At 44.6% G+C, this 16,205-nt stretch overlaps 1 protein-coding gene across 4 annotated transcripts in view; it reads right to left on the bottom strand.

Moving 5' to 3' along the window:
- Ppp4r2 (protein phosphatase 4 regulatory subunit 2) overlaps positions 1-15,911 on the bottom strand; it is a 37,012-nt gene extending 21,101 nt beyond the window's left edge. Inside the window, exons 1-2 of one of the 4 annotated variants that reach the window (XM_040737249.1) lie at positions 15,901-15,911; positions 12,749-12,830 (exon numbers count right to left, since the gene is read on the bottom strand). In XM_040737249.1, the coding sequence (XP_040593183.1) occupies positions 12,749-12,750 (2 nt within the window). In that variant the 5' untranslated portion in view covers positions 12,751-12,830; positions 15,901-15,911. Of the gene's footprint in view, positions 1-12,748; positions 12,831-13,187; positions 13,302-13,323; positions 13,574-13,604; positions 13,885-15,900 lie in introns of those variants that run through there. The other 3 variants (XM_040737246.1, XM_040737247.1, XM_040737248.1) reach the window with 3 other exon arrangements.
- Positions 15,912-16,205: the final 294 nt, after the last annotated feature.

Genomic DNA, 16,205 nt, shown 5'->3' with positions numbered 1-16,205 from the left:
TTCATGAAATAAAATTCCTCAATCACTACTGACTCCTTTCCCCTATATCTTTTTGTAAAAAAAAAAAAAAGTCTTGTTACACTTTTAAAATACATAAAGAATAATAGCTGGGGGTCAGGCATGTAGAACACACCTTTAATCCCTGTCCTAGGAAGTGGGAGATCCTGTTTCAAAAAAAAGAGAGCTGGGTGTGGTAGTTTTGCACCTTTAAGTCCAGCTCAGGAGACAGGCAAGGCCTCCAAGAGTTAGAGGTCAGCCTAGTTTACATACCAAGTTCCAGGGTATATAGTAAGATCCTGTCTCAGAGTAAATTACTAATTTATTCCAAAGCATTACTATTCCTTCACCTGAATTCAAGCTATGCCTGCATGGTGGAGCTGTGTCTGAGTGCTGGGTTCAGTCAATGATTCCAATGAAGAAAAAGGAGCAAAAGAATAAACTGCACTCACCTCTCTTACAATACCTAAAATGCTTCAGCACAACCATCCATAGAACAATTCCACTGGCAGTCTAACATTATCTCTCTGTGCTTCAAACCTGGGTTTCACTAAAAGTAAAGACCAAAGTTTTCAAGAGGTCCAAAATGACCCACAGGGGGAGATACATCTGGTTCTGTCACCTCTTCCAGCTCTTTGTTATCCCATTTCAGCCCCTGCCTAGTCTTCAAAATGCTGCACGCCCCTACTACTGTTTAAGTACAGGAGAACATCAAAACAAAACACTAACTAAAGTACATACTACATTACTGTGTGACTGCAGGAGCTCACTCTATAACCAGGAAGTATCAGCAAAGCAAATTACACACATGACTAAGGAAGAAATCATGTGTCATAAGCACATCTAACACGGGAATGAAGGTTTTTCAGAGGTGCCTTAGCGTATCTCTAAAGATGGGTGCCCAGAACAGAGGAACATGAAGTCACCGTGATAAGGGACCATTATCTACCAGAGAACCAAGGAATGAAGTGAGCAGGAAAAGAGGGCCACAACTAAACCAGACATATGCTCAGACTCAGCAAAGGATTTTCAACATGATGTCTAAAGAGAGGAAATAACACTCTTCAGGATGTCATTTTTTAAAAACCGTAGTTGAAATTCAATCCAAAGACATTGAGAATGGTGTATAGATAATATTCCCAGATGGAAAACCCAATATTGTCTGATAATCTTATTCCCTTTGGGCACAAAATCCTCAAGTAACCACTTCTCATCTTTCCACATTTAAAAATTCTATGTCTTAGCTATAGTTTCTGACCCCATCTCATGACTTCCTTTGATCGCTGTAGTCCCACCTCCTTCACCTTCTTGTACAACTAGTAGAAACTGCTAATCCCTTCCTAGGCACTTGACCTAATTTACTTATTAAAACATACTCTGTAACTCTGTTAAAGCATCAGATACCTTGATGCTAAAACATGTAAATGAGAAATGACCTTTCTTAATCCAGCTTAATGGCACACACTTTTATTCCCAGTGCAGAGAGAGGCAGGCAGATCTGTGAGTTCCAGGACAGTTTGGTCTACAGCCAGAACTACATAGTGAAAAAACCCTCTCTACAAACGGGGAATGAGGGGTAGAACACCTTTCTTTTTAGGGGGAAACATCCTTGTCATGAAAACATTAAGTACACAACACCAACTCAAAGACTTCTGCAGACTGAGGTACTGAATATATCTGGATTCAAGGCAGAAACTACTTTTCCCACTGCAACAGAGTTGTTAACTGCCACCTACTACTGGAATCTACTTAGTAACCAACTGAACAGACCCCACTGCTAGCTACAGTTTGTACAGTTATGTACAAAGATAGCTCCCAACTCATTTGTACTCATTACTTTTCTAGAAAGTTTTAAACACCAAGATGGGCCTCCCAGCTGTTTGTATTTTTTTTTATGGTGGGATGGTGTCAACCAGCCATCCAAAAAAGTGATTAGTCCAAGTGGATCAGTCGTCATACACTCTCCCTCAGAAATGTAGTACAGAAACTGGAAAGCATTGAAGCATAACTAGCCAGCCTTTTGGCAGCACCCCAAGGAACACAACTCCACCAACTAAAGCAGCTTAGTCTTTCACAGGTGCCTTATCATCCTACCCAAAGCCTGACTGAGTTGCCAACTCAACATCTTTCCCAAAAATATATCTTTCCCTTCTTTTCTTGTTTCCTTTTGGATTTAAGTGACTCAGCATTAGTTATACAAAAGACCTTAAGCATATTCTACTTTCTAAAATCCAAATACCCTTTCAGAATGAAATCTAGAACACGTTTTAAACAGAAATGAGGTGAAAAAGTCTCTTCTGAATTTCCCAATATAACTTATAAAATTTTAAAGATTCATTCCTTCATTTATTTATTTAATGTGCACTGGTGTTTTGCCTATACATATTTTGTGTAGGGTGTCAGATCCCAGTTACAGATAGTTGAGAACTGAACCCAGGTCCACTGGAAGAGCAGTCTCTTCTGAGCCATTTCTCCATCCCCTAGGCGTTGGTGGCACACACCTTTAATCCCAGCACTCGGGAGGCAGAGGCAGGCGGATCTCTGTAAGTTTGAGGCCAGCCTGGTCTACAGAAAGAGCTCCAGGACAGCCTCCAAAACAATACAGAGAAACCCTGTCTCGAAAAACCAAAAAAAAAAAAAAAAAAAAAAAGTAAAATAAGCAAGATGACTGTTCTCTAAGGTCCAGGTGACAGCTAAACTGACAAAGAATGGACAGATTCTGAGCATACAGACATTGAGAAGTAAACAAGACAAACCCATCTCCAAATATTTACATATAGTCATGGTTCATCTTTTTTGAAAAAAGCATTGTCGGGTCTGGAGAAAAAAAATCTAGGCATGGTGATGTGTACCTGTAATAGCAGTGTTGGATAGGTGAGAACAGCATTCCTAGGGCTTATGGTCAGAAACCAACTTAATTGGTGAGTTCAGGGTCCCAGTGAGAACTTGCCTCAAAAGTTAAGGTGTGTGGCCAAGTGTGATGCACACATTTTTAATACCAACAGAGATCCGCCTGCCTCTGCCTCCCGAGTGCTGGGCTTAAAGGCATGTGCCCCAATGTTTTTAAAGTAGCCACACTTGGGCTGTGCCAGTGATTTCCCACAGCAAGACCATAGACTACAGGAAATACAAGAAAGCCAAGCAACAATGTGGTTATGAACCTACTAAATGAACAGGGGCAAAGACTAAAACAATATCAAAATCTTTGAATAAAGGACAACAGTCCTGGGAACTACAACAGTCTTGGTGTCACCCACTCACTGACTCAGTAAATAGCTCCAAACACAGGGCTGGCTGTGGTGGCACAAACCTCTAATCCTAACACTAGAGTTGGGAGGAGGATCAATCAGTAGTTCAAGATCATCCTGAGCCATATAGAGTTCAAGGCCAGTATGAGCTACAAGATCCTATCTCTTAAAAAATTGGTCACATTCTACCCATACTCAATATTGCTCCATGAAAAAACCCTATATAAAACCCCTAACAATCAGACCAGATCCATGCCAATAACTGTGGGAACACCAGACCTTGAGCAGAGACCCACTTCCCCTTCTGCCTGGGAGTAGGCAGCTGTAAGACAATGCTTACTAAAAGCATGTTTACTAAAAACAATACAATGCCCGGGGCAATAAGTTCCTGGAAAAGGCCTGCCCACAGAAACCACCCTGACCTCAACCTTGTCCAAAGACTAACCGCCTCTTCTGCCACGCCCAGATCAGTTTTTGGTGTCAGAGCAGAACCAGCCAGGGGAGAGGAGAGAGCAGAAGCTTCTCTGGAGGGAGCCTTTCTTAGGAAGTTTTCTTGAACCTTTTTGGGGCCTGCTTAAAGTTTTTTTTACATCGTTGAACAAGTCTCTGTGTTGTCAATCCCCGACACCCTCCGCACGTTCTCGGACACAGGCTGCTCGGCAGACGCGACAAAGAACCAGTAAGAGAAATAGAACACAGTAATCTGAAAGACACTCTGTAAACCACTATGGAAAAATTGCTAAAACACAACCGGAATCATACAATCTAGAAAAATAAATTCCTTTTAGCATGTAAAACTTGAGACAATTTGATAATGGTTGATAAGCCACCTTCCCTTCACATAAACACTAAAATACTGTAAATCCAAGTGACAATAAAACCTCTATCCCTTAAATTTCAAATACTTCTACAATATATGCCTTTTTCATATAATAAAGAAAAGGGCAGGTTTATGTACTACAAACTAAAGTTGAAAGGGCTCCAGCAGGCCCCAGCATGGCAAACATGGCTCTAACAGGTCTTGCCCTTCCCCATTCCTTCCTCCTAAAATCAGTACATTATATTCAGCCAACCACCAAAATCCATTCCCTTTGGAATCCATTCCATTTGGCCACTTCCTCCTGAGACTGACTACCAAGGTCCATTTATCAAAAAATAAAGAAATAAATAAATCCAGCAACCAAAAGTCCCCTTTAACATCCCCAATCAAAGTACACCCCTAGCTCATTCTAACACAAATCTCCCCATTTTTTTTTTTCCTCTTAAAAAAATTGCACCAACTGGAATGGAGAGGTGGCTCAGAGGTTAAGAAAGCTGACTATTAGCCGGGCGTTGGTGGCGCACGCCTTTAATCCCAGCACTCGGGAGGCAGAGGCAGGCGGATCTCTGTGAGTTCGAGGCCAGCCTGGTCTACAGAGTGAGTTCAGGGACAGCCTCCAAAGCCACAGAGAAACCCTGTCTCGAAAAACCAAAAAAAAAAAAAAAAAAAAAAAAAGAAAGCTGACTATTCTTCCAAAGGTCCTGAGTTCAATTCCCAGCAACCTCATGGTGGCTCACAACCACCAGTAATAAGATCTGGTGCCCTCTCCTGGCCTGCAGGCATACATGCAGGCAGAAAACTGTATATATAATAAATCTTTAAAATCTCCCTGGGTCAGAAATCAGCCACTTATCTTCCCTGCTTAATAAATAATCTCTGCAAAAACAGGTGTTTGGGTATGGCCTTTGCCTAATCCAGGATCCAGGAGGGAACACTCTGAGGTGTAGGGGTCCCTTAAAAAATAACATGTATCAGTCTAATCAAATTTATGCCTCAACAAAAACTGTATTTACTCAAAGATCACCAGAAATGTACAAATGAGATGTTAAGAACACACAAGTGACCTGTCTTACTGTCTTTCACTAAGTGCCTCCAAGCAGTGTTCATGCATCACCACACAACCTTTCTAACACTCTCTCATTCGCAAGGCTCAGATAGCAGGACATATGCTTTACCACAAAGAAAGGAGAGCTGTTCAAGTTCATAAGGTCAGCTTAGGTAAGTAACGATCACCTGAGTAATGACAATGGAACCCCACACCCAAAAACTAAGCTTTAAATTCTATGGTGGTTTTTAAAAGACTGCTGTAGTGGAGAGGGCCGATGTCACCCAAGTGAACTCAGCACAAACAGTGCATACGGAAACTAGTTCTAACAGGACCTATAGCACTGACCATGTCCAACTGTAACTGCATCACTTACCATCTGTACACTCTTAAGCTTTATAAGCCTTGCCCAATTTTAACAGAGTATGCATTTCACAAAGATTAAAGCAGGGTATGCGCAGGAAATGTGTTCCTGAAATCTGTCTCTCCTACGGTTTGGCGGGAGACAGTTAACAAATGAAAGCAAAAGTTCCCATGCGGTGCAGTTGTATTCTCATGTGCAACTTCAGTACAAGGGGGGTTGTGAAATGTTATTTTCAGATGTGTTACATTAGCTTACGCCGTGAAAACATTGAAAGATGCAAAGATGCGTGGCATTCTTTTAACTGTGAAGTTGTGTTACTTTGCCTGTCTAACACACCTGATTGGTCTAATAGAGTAGAATGGCTGACAGCTGGCAGGCAGACAGAATAAATAGGATAACCCTGGGAAGAAGATGGAGCGAGAGGAGGACTACAAGCAAGCCACAGGCTAAGAAGTAAAGTTATGCAGAAATAAAGATACAAACCCAGAGGCAAAAGGTAGATGGAATAATTTAAGTTAAGAAAAGCTGGCTAGCCGGGCGTTGTTGTCGCACGCCTTTAATCCCAGCACTCGGGAGGCAGAGGCAGGCCGATTTCTGTGAGTTCGAGGCCAGCCTGGTCTACAGAGCTAGTTCCAGGACAGCCTCCAAAGCCACAGAGAAACCCTGTCTCGAAAAAACAAAACAAAAAACAACAACAAAAAAAAGAAAAGCTGGCTAGATGAGATGGCTCAGGGGTTAAAAGTTCTTCCAGAGTTCAATTCCCAGCAAATCACATGGTGGCTCACAACTATCTTAATGAAGTCTGGTGCCCTCTTCTGGCCTACAGGGATATACGCAGACTGAACATTTATACATAGTAAATCTTAAAAAAAAAAAGCTGGCTAGAAATAAGCGAAGTAGATATTAGCCTCCATGTGTATTTATAAAGGATCGGAGTAGCTGGACTCCAAGAGTAAAAACAACAACTAAAGCAGAAGGATCATAAATCTAAGAGCAGCCTAAACTGCAGAGCAAGATTTAACCTAAAGAAATTTTTGCGAGGCAGAGGTGGTGGTACAATACCTTTAATCACAGGACTTGGGAGGCAGAGGTAGGCGGATCTCTGCATTCAAAGTCAGCCTCATTAACATTAACCAGCAAAGCTACATAGTGAAACCCTGCTTATATAAGCCTTATACTGAAGACAGGCATGGTGGTGCACACCTTTAATCTCAGCATACCAGTGGCAGAGGCAGGCAATTTAGACCAGCCTGGTGTACATAAGTTTTAGGACAGCCAAGGTCACAGAGAGAAACCCTACCCCCCCCCCCACACACACACAAAAAGCACAAGACAAATAACAAAAACCTCATACTGAAACTCATTATATATTAAGTAATATATGCTAATCAGGAGATAGTTCTGAAGGTAAGAGTGCTTAAGGGCCCTAAGTGTGAATTCTCAGCATCCACATAAAAAAATCAGGGTGTGGCTTTGCATGTCTGTAACCTCGGCATTACAGGGTGTAGATGGTAGATCCTGAGAGCTCCAATCAACCCAACTTAGCCAAAAAGGTGAGCTTTCTATTCTGGCATCCACATGTGTACATAGGCATGCTCCCAAAGCTCAAACACACAAACAATAACACAAAAGCAGTATGTACTTAAGGGTTTATAGGTAAAGAAGTGAAGTTAACTTACAAAACTACAGCTCATGTAACAGACCTAGTTCCAGATGCTACACCCTTAAAATTAAAGGGGCAATTAACACTAGTTAGATCAGAGGTAGGGGGAAAACACAAAGCCTTTAATCTGTAGTTTCCACCATAAAAAACAAACAAAACAAAAATTGGGGCTGGTAAGAAGGCACACAACCTAGCCTAAGTTTGATTCTGGGGCCACGTGAAGATAATCGATTCTTGAAAGGTGTCCTCTGACTTCCACACTTGTACCCATACACAAAAATGTGATTAAAAAAGTTAAGACTGAGAAATCAGTATGCTCCAACATTAACTACTAATAGATTAAAAAGGGGGAGGTAACTAAATTCCCAATAGCAGAATATGGCTGACATTTTAGATACAAGTATACATCAAACAAAACAACATTCCCCACCTTAGGAAAATTAGAGGACCCAACCTCCTCACACAGAATTGTGACTACCTTTAAGTTATCTAACTTTTTTTCCTTTCTGAAGTGTCAAGTATTTAAATACAAGGAGGGTCAGACAGGACTGCCATCTGAACCCAGCTTAAACTATAAAGCAAATTCCAGACTAATCTGGACAACAGCTAGACCACTTCAGACTCCCACCACCCCCCCCAAACCCTACTGACAGGTATCATTTATTTAGCACCAAGCAATGTGCTAAGTTTTACATATTTATTTTCATAGTTTGAGGTACTATTAGTACCCTTGTTTTTTTTTTTTTTTTTTTGGTTTTTCGAGACAGGGTTTCTCTGTAGTACCCTTGTTTAAATGGTTGTTGTATAACAGTTTCCTCCATAATTAAAACATTCCATCCTGCAGGCTAGCTTAAGCAGGGAGGTAAACAACTCAAGAACTCCCTGAAGCTGACCAGATTCACTAGGCCCCTCCCTATCTGAGTAAACAAAAAGCTGAGACACCCTCAGGAAGAAAAGCTGAGCTTCACAGAGAAAAGTGGCAAAAACGACTATTGAGACCAGACTACTGCCTAGAAGCAGACACCAGCAGAGCTGCCTGGAAAAGCTTTAGACCACACAAGGAAAGGGCACTCTCTAACCTGTTGCCCTGTCTGCAAGGCTGTGCGGTGCTCCAGGTTTTTGGGGGGGGGGGGGAACCTTTTGTGATGCAGCTTTGAGTCACTTCTGCTCCTATAAATAACTCTTCACCCGTAACCCTGTAAGGAACCCCAATAAAACCCCAGTTCATAATCTGGCATGTCGTGGGCTCCCTATCTGGGGCAAGTAGAGGAATGTTTGCTCCCCAGGAAAAATTTTGTCACACAACATTAGCAAAGATTTAAGTTTTTCTTTTTTTTAATTTAAAAAAAGGAAATCAGAAATGGTATTGTTGGCTTTAGTTCATTTCTCAAAGCAGCAGCATCAGACTAAACCACAAAAAAAGCCCAACCAACCCCACAAAGGGTAAGGAAAAGCTGACAGCCTGTATATCACTGAGACCTACCAACTCAAGAGGAAATAATAGAGATAAAGGCCCTAAACCAAACAGCATCACACACACACACACAAACAACAACAACAACAACAAAAAAACCCACAACCAGAAACCATGGCAGCCCACCTTGAGAGCAGCAGTTAAAAATGAAATGCTCTTGGCCACTCCACCAGTGGGTGAAGAGAAGATCTGAAGGGAACACTTTGTGCTCACACTGAGCTCCTGAATGTGGCACAACAGAAGCCATATCTAGAAACTAACCACACATGAAGTGACAGCTATTGCTACACAGTGAGACGGAGTCTCCAAATAGGAGTGGGTGGGTGAACACTACAAATGGGGTACATTTTGTTTAAAAAAAAAAAATGACATTCTTGGGACTGGATCTTAAAATGCTTCAGCAGTGAAGGGCACTTATTGCTCTTCCAGAGGACCTGGATTCATTTCCAAATACCACAAAGCAGCTCACAAGTCTGTGACTTCCCAGTCTTCTGATCACATACTTCTGATCCCAGCAGGCATGGCATTCGAACAGTGGAGACAAACACTTAGGCAAAAACACCATACACATTAAAAACAATATTCTTAGCTAGGTGGTGGTGGTGCAGGCCTTTAATCCCTGAGCTCTCAAGGCAGAGGCAGGGGGATTTTGGTGAATGCAGACCACCCTGGTCTACAGAGCAAGTGCCAGGACAGAAACCCTGTCTTCTTGGGGGGGGGGAGGGCAGGATATAACATTAGCATTATTTCCACCTTTTTGAGTGTACAATGATAGACCCATGTAGTGATTTCAGGATATACTAATCCCATCATTCCATTTCCAGAATCAGGGATTTTTGTTATGAAAAAAGTTCATTCACAAGCTCCACACTATGGGGATGCAGCTCAGTGGTGAAGCACTTGCCCAGCACACAGAAGGGTCTGGATGTGATCCCCAGCACCAGGAAAACAAAGAAATCACTATCTGGTTCTGCAGTTGTGACAACTCAATGGCTGAGCACAGGACTAACATCAGCAAGGCCCAGATTCTAGTGAAAAACAAGCAAATGCTACACCTAGTTTGGAAAAAAAAAAATCTAAATCACTAAACATAATAAAGAATATAAAAAGCACCAATCATTTTAATACAGAACACCTAAACACACAATATCCAAATGAGGTAGTTAAGTAGAGGATTCAAAATCTGACAGATTCTCAGGCTACCTGGTAGTCCAAGACAGAGGACAGGATATAACAGAATATTAAAGTTACCTTTTAGAAACTTTCAACTAGAGCAATGTGCTTACCAAAAAGTTAAGGCAGTTTGTATAGACCAGACTGATAAGCATCATAGTCCAAGATAACCCCCCCTTCTTTTTCCAAGAAAGGTTTTTTTTTTTTTTTTTTGCATAGCTTTGGCTGTCCTGGAACTTACTTTGTAGACTAGGCTGGCCTCCAATTTAGAGGCCCACCTGCCTATGCCTTCCAAATTCTGGGATTAAAAGAATGTACAACTACAACCCAACTAAGATAATCTTGTATGTCAAATAAACTTTGGGAAATAAATGCTTTTCTTGTGATGATTCTGATACAGAAATAGCATAATCCAGTCAACAACTCAAGAGAGGCAATGTAAGCAAAGTTATCTTAGGGACTTATTTAATTTTGAAATATGGCACCTAGTCATCTTTAGGCTTTTCTATAAGTAAAACTAGTGATTTGCATCCACTTTGGGTTTTCTGCCAGCACATATAAATGTGTACCACAATCATGTACTGTGCTCTCGGGAGGCCAGAATAGAACATCAGATATCCTGGAACTGGAGTTACAGAGAGAATTGTGAGCTTACAAGTGAATGCAAGAAATCAAAACTGGGTCCTCTAGAAGAGCAGCTAGTGATCTTAATCATTGAGCCATCTCTCCAGCCCAGTAAATGATTTTTTTTTCACTAGAGCATTCCCATTTTTGGAGAAAGAGACTCACTGTATAGCCTTGGCTGTCCTGGAACTCATTATGTAGACCAGACTATTCTCCAACTCAGAGATCTGCCGTCTCTGCCTTTAACCCTCTGCTGGGATTAAGGTTGTACACCACCATGCCCAGCAAGGATTCCATTCTTAAAACTGATATGCACAGAAATATTAGTCACATTACGTTGATGAATATATTTCATCTTTTCGTCTAAGATTTTTTTTTGCGACAGGGTTTCTCTGTGTAGCTTTGGAGCCTATCCTGGCACTTGCTCTGCAGACCAGGCTGGCCTCGAACTACAGAGATCCACCTGCCTCTGCCTCCTGACTGCTGGATTAAAGGCGTGAGCCACCAACAAGACAGAGTTTCTCTGTGTAATCCTGGCTGTCCAGGATCTCATTCTAGGCCAGGCTGAATGAACATGAAGATCCACCTTGCCTCTGCCTCCCAAATCCTGGGATTAAAAGTGTGTGCCACCACCTCCTGTCCTGAATTGATGTATTTTAATAGACCACTAAAGAGGCTCTGCTTGTTTAACTACCTAATTATGCAGGTATTTTTTCTTCCTAAAATCCAGCTACTTATTAGAAAGTACAGTCATAAACAAACCTTTTAAGAAATGAACACTTGTTAATAAAGAACAGAAAGCTGAACATGTTGGGGCTTGCATGAATCCTAGCACTACAGAGATGAAAGCAGAAAGGACCTAAATTTAAAGCCAGTAACTCAAATTCCAGGGAGTGAGGGGGTCGGAGACAGGGTTTCTCTGTGTAACAGTCCTGGCTGTCCTAGAACTCACTTTGTAGACCAGGCTGGCCTCGAACTCACTGAGAACTGAGATCCACCTGCCTCTGCACTGGGACTACAGGCATGTACCACCACCTCCCAGTAGCTCAAATTTTTAAGGGAGTAGCTCAGAGCAGGGCTCTTGTCTAGCACATGAGGTACTAGGTTCCAGCTCCAGTGCCAATTGTAACAATAACAATATAAAGACAACAACAACAAGGAAAGCTGAGCAGGCCGCTCACATCTGTAGCCCCAGTACTTGGTGGCTGGGATAGGACTGACTAGAGTTTAAGGTCATTCTGGGCTATCTAATTCAGAGCCATCTGAGCCATAGGGTGATCCTATCCCAAAAAAGTAAAAACTGTCTGGCATTGCTGCCCAAGACTTTAATTCCAGCACCTGGAAGGCAGGACCAGTAAGGACCACTGAGTTCAAATCCAGCCAGGGCTACAGAATGAGACCATGTCTGAAAAATGATAATGACAGAGAAGCTGAATGTTAAACTAAGCAGACAGCTCACTAACACTAAACCCAAAATACCCTTTCCTCTCCCCTGCTCTCCACCCTACACTACTCAGTGTGTACAAAAGCAGGCGGTTGAGAAAACAACTTCTACCACATCAACTGGAGAATAAAGCAGATTTTTCCCTTTGAAAAAATACAGTATAAGTTCAGATTGACAACATTTGGAAACGAGCCTAGTAAGATGTTGGGCATGTGTAATAAGTTAGCTAACCCAGAAAGTCAGGACAGTGACAACTTCACCATCTGGAATGTGTCAAATAATCACCCCAAATCCTCAAGACAATAAAACAGGTTAGACTTCAAACAACAACATGGATCTGTATGACAACAAAAGGCTGGATACAGGACAGTACAAAAAAAAAAGTCAACAACAAATCCCTAACAGTATCAAAGCCACAAAATTGTGAGACTAAACCTGTTTGCAATGATAAAGAAACACCATAATGAAACATTCTTTTCAATAGTTCTTTCAAATTAGTAGGTTCTCCTTGTGCCAAAGCAGATATGCAGAAAACTTTTGATAAATTCTTAACAATTGTTATGCAACACACAGGAGAGCATCTTGCCTTTACTTTGCTCTTTAAGGCCTCTCCAATTTTTTATTGTATTTACTTCTTTACTGTTGTGTGTGAATCTGAGCACAACTTTTTCGAGTCAGTTCTCTCCTTTCATTATGTGGGACTCCCTATGTGGAATATCCAGTCCTGAGGCCTGGCAGCAAGCACCTGTTGGGCTGTCCTGCCCATCCCCAGGGTCTCCGATTTTGACAGATCGATTATATAAGTGTTCTGAAACCCTCTTTTCCCACTTTTCTAAACAACTCTAAAGATAGTATGTTTGTGACCATGAACCCATCCACCCATGCGTTTTACTTACATTGTTTCTCCAGTCTTTGCTACATGACAGAGAAACTGATCTAGGACGGGGCAAACCTCCTTTTTCCCCCTCTTCTCAAAATCTAGATAAGGATAAGGGGGGAAGAAAAAGAAAGGTTATTAGTAAGTCCTCTCCAAGAAAACTTTATTCAAAGTCTTTCTCTACATTAGAAAACAATTAAAAAAATCAGCCTCGGCTGGGCATGGCGGCGCACACCTTTGATCCCAGCATTCAGGAGGCAGGAGCAAAAGGATCTCTGAGATCAAGCCCAGCCTGGTCTCTAAAGTGAGTTCCAGGACAGCCAGGGGTGCGCAGAGAATTCTTGTATAAAAACCAAACAAGCAAACAAGAAAATCAGCCTCCCACCCAAATACCCACGTCCACCCGAGTTCCACCGACAGCGCGAATTCTCCTAAAGGGGGCACTCCGCCTCACAAACCATCCTTCAGTGTCTCCCAAGAGTGGCGCAGGGGAGCCCCAGCATCCGATCCAAGCCCCGATCCCCGCAGCGTACATCTGACTGCATCCACCCCCAAGTCTCCCCACGAAGGCGCCATCCCCAAACGCTCCTGGACCTCCAAGGGGGCTTCTCAGAACGCCGGAACCCCAAGGTTCCAAGTTTGGGAAGCAGGGTTCTCGAGCCTGTTGCTCGCCAAGCCTGGGTCTCGGCGTGGTGAGGGCGAGCGGGGCTCCCCAGGCCCAGAGGCCGCCACCGCCGCACGACGAGGCCGAGCCGGGGCCAGGCGCTCCCCTCCCCCCCCACGCCCGCGGCCCACACAAAGCCCGGCGCCGGGGCTGCGGGGAGGCGCGGACGGCCTCCGCCCGGGCGCGCGGCCGGCAGCGCGGCGACCCCCACCTTTCAGCGCCTCCTGCAGCCTCTCGACGTCCATGGCGCCGCGGAGTCCCTCGCCGCCGGCGCCTCCCTCGGCCGCCGTCCCGGGGGCCGCGGCGCCCGCCCCCCCGACGCCCGCCCCCGCCCTCGCACACACTCCGCCACACGCCGGCGACCGGGGAGGGGGGCGTCCCGAAGGGAGCCGGGGGGGAGGAAGCGAGAGACGGAGCGAGACCGACAGAGCGAGAACCTCCCCGAGCCGCTACCACCAGCCCTCCAACATGGCGCCCGGCACGTCAGCGCGCGCACGCTCCCCCCCACCCCCGACTGTCGTCCTCGCTCCCGCCGTGCGCGCGCGCACTTGCACTCGCACTCGCACACGCCCAAAAGTGCGCCCGGCACCGCCCAGTGCGCGTGCGCCGCGGGGGCACGAGTTTGCGGAGGAGCGAGTTCGGAGCCCGCGGCTGCCGGTGTGCTCGGAAGACGCCTCTGAGCCCACGGAGAGCCAATGATGTGTCACTTCGCCTGTCTGAGCCTCGGTTCCCCCATCCGTACACTGACGGCGCTGGTGCCGATTACTGTGTACTGTGGCAGTGACCACTGGCGCTCAGAGAATACATTTTCAATTTGGGAGGGGATAGGGTGTGGTGGAGGCTTGGCTTTTTTGTTGTTGTTGTTTGGTTGGGGGTTTTTTTGGTTTTTACGAGACAGGGTTTCTCTGTATTGTTTTGGAGGCTATCGGTCCAGCCTGGCCTCGAACTCACAGAGATCCGCCTGCCTCTGCCTCCCAAGTGCTGGGATTAAAGGCGTGCGCCACCACCGCCCGGCTGTATTTTGTTTTTATTTCTGAGGATCCTGCCTTTCCTAAACTGGAGGATGACCTTAAGCTATTCATCCTTCCCCACCCAAGTGCTGGGAGAATAGAGGTGTGCCACCATTCCTCTCTTTATGGGTGCTGGGATACAAACCCGGGTTTGGCAAACATTTTGCCAACTGTGCCGCATTCCAGCCCAGTATGCCTTTTCTTGTTTAAATATCTACATCTGTTTACTTATATGCTGGGGAGGTCATGAAGCACAGACCTGTGTGACCTTGGACTATTGATGTAAAATCTAGAAATTCTTAAAGCCTCAGTGTGTATTCGAGCCACCTCAGAGTCCTGCACATGCTGGGTAAGGCTCCAGCACTGAGCGAAGCCCTCAGCCAGGGAAGCCTCACTGTAAGGTCAGGGAGATGGTTCAGTAAGGTAAAGGCACTTGCTGCCAAGCTAGAACATGAGCTCCCTCCCTGGAGCCTCACATGGTGGAAAGAGAGAACAGGCTCCCACAAGTTGTCCCCTAGTCCTTACACATGCCCACTCCCACAAACACACAATACAAAAGAAAAGAAAGGAAATGGTGGCTATGGAGCATTCAAGATATTGGCTAAGATTCCGAAGTGTTCCAGCAGCTGATACTTTGTTGTCATGGGCATCAGTTCTTACAAGGAAGGAAAGGGCAGGAATAAGGGAGGGAGGGGCTCTTGAGCCCTGACAAAAGGAGACAAAATATGTCAAGACAGTTTCCGAACTCAGAACCTAGCACATGTGACTCTTGCCAGCATGAGCTATCTACTTTCTTAAAAGGTAGTTCCAAAGCCGGGCGTTGGTGGCGCACGCCTTTAATCCCAGCACTCGGGAGGCAGAGGCAGGCGGATCTCTGTGAGTTCGAGACCAGCCTGGACTACCAAGTGAGTTCCAGGACAGCCTCCAAAGCCACAGAGAAACCCTGTCTCGAAAAACCAAAAAAAAAAAAAAAAAAAAAAAAAAAAAAGGTAGTTCCAAGCAGGGCGTTGGTGGCACGCGCCTTTAATCCCAGCACTCGGGAGGCAGAGGCAGATAAATCTCTGAGTTGGAGGCCAGCCTGGTCATCTACAAGAGCTAGTTCCAGGACAGGCTCCAAAGCCACAGAAATCCTGTCTTGAAACCAACCCCCTCCAAACAAACAAACAAACAAACAAAGGTAGTTTCAGCATGATGGCTCATCAGGTAAGGATGTAGAGCCAGAGTTTGATCCATGGTACCCACATGGTAGAAAGAAAAAGTTGACTCCCTCTGGTCGTCCTCTGACTTCCATTAGGCACACACACAGAATAAAAATAAAGCAAAAGCTAGTGCTCACTCCTTCTTCCAAGACCCACCCGCCTACCACAAAGAAGGGAAGAAGCCTGTTGCTTGGCTTGTCTGAGACACAGCCATTTCAAAGCTGACCTTAACTGAGCCTGGCTCTGACTCTATCCCTAGGCTGTAGATGCAAGCAAAATACTCCCATACCCAAAATACCTCTGTCAATTTTGCCGACAAGTTTTCTCCATCTTTAAGCCACCACTGACCAGAGTACATGTTCAATCTCAAAAAGGTTTTGGGGGAGGACAGTGTCATGAAGCCATTAGTCATCAGCTGGGGTGCCTCCAGCGCTGAATGGATCTACTAACTCCACAAGGTACGATGTTTAACGTCTGCTTTCTGCTGCCCTATCTGCCATAGGGCTGGGGCTCTTCCATCAGAGCAATCTGCACTGCACGACCCAGCTGCCACTAGCCAAGTGCAGATATTTCAACCTGAGGAGTAAAACTCAGTGAAATTTA

Source organism: Mesocricetus auratus, unplaced genomic scaffold (assembly GCF_017639785.1).
Source record: "Mesocricetus auratus isolate SY011 unplaced genomic scaffold, BCM_Maur_2.0 Super-Scaffold_100676, whole genome shotgun sequence".
NCBI classification, from domain to species: domain Eukaryota; kingdom Metazoa; phylum Chordata; class Mammalia; order Rodentia; family Cricetidae; genus Mesocricetus; species Mesocricetus auratus.
Note: the sequence above shows the minus strand (reverse complement) of the source record. Positions and strands in the feature narration are given on the sequence as shown.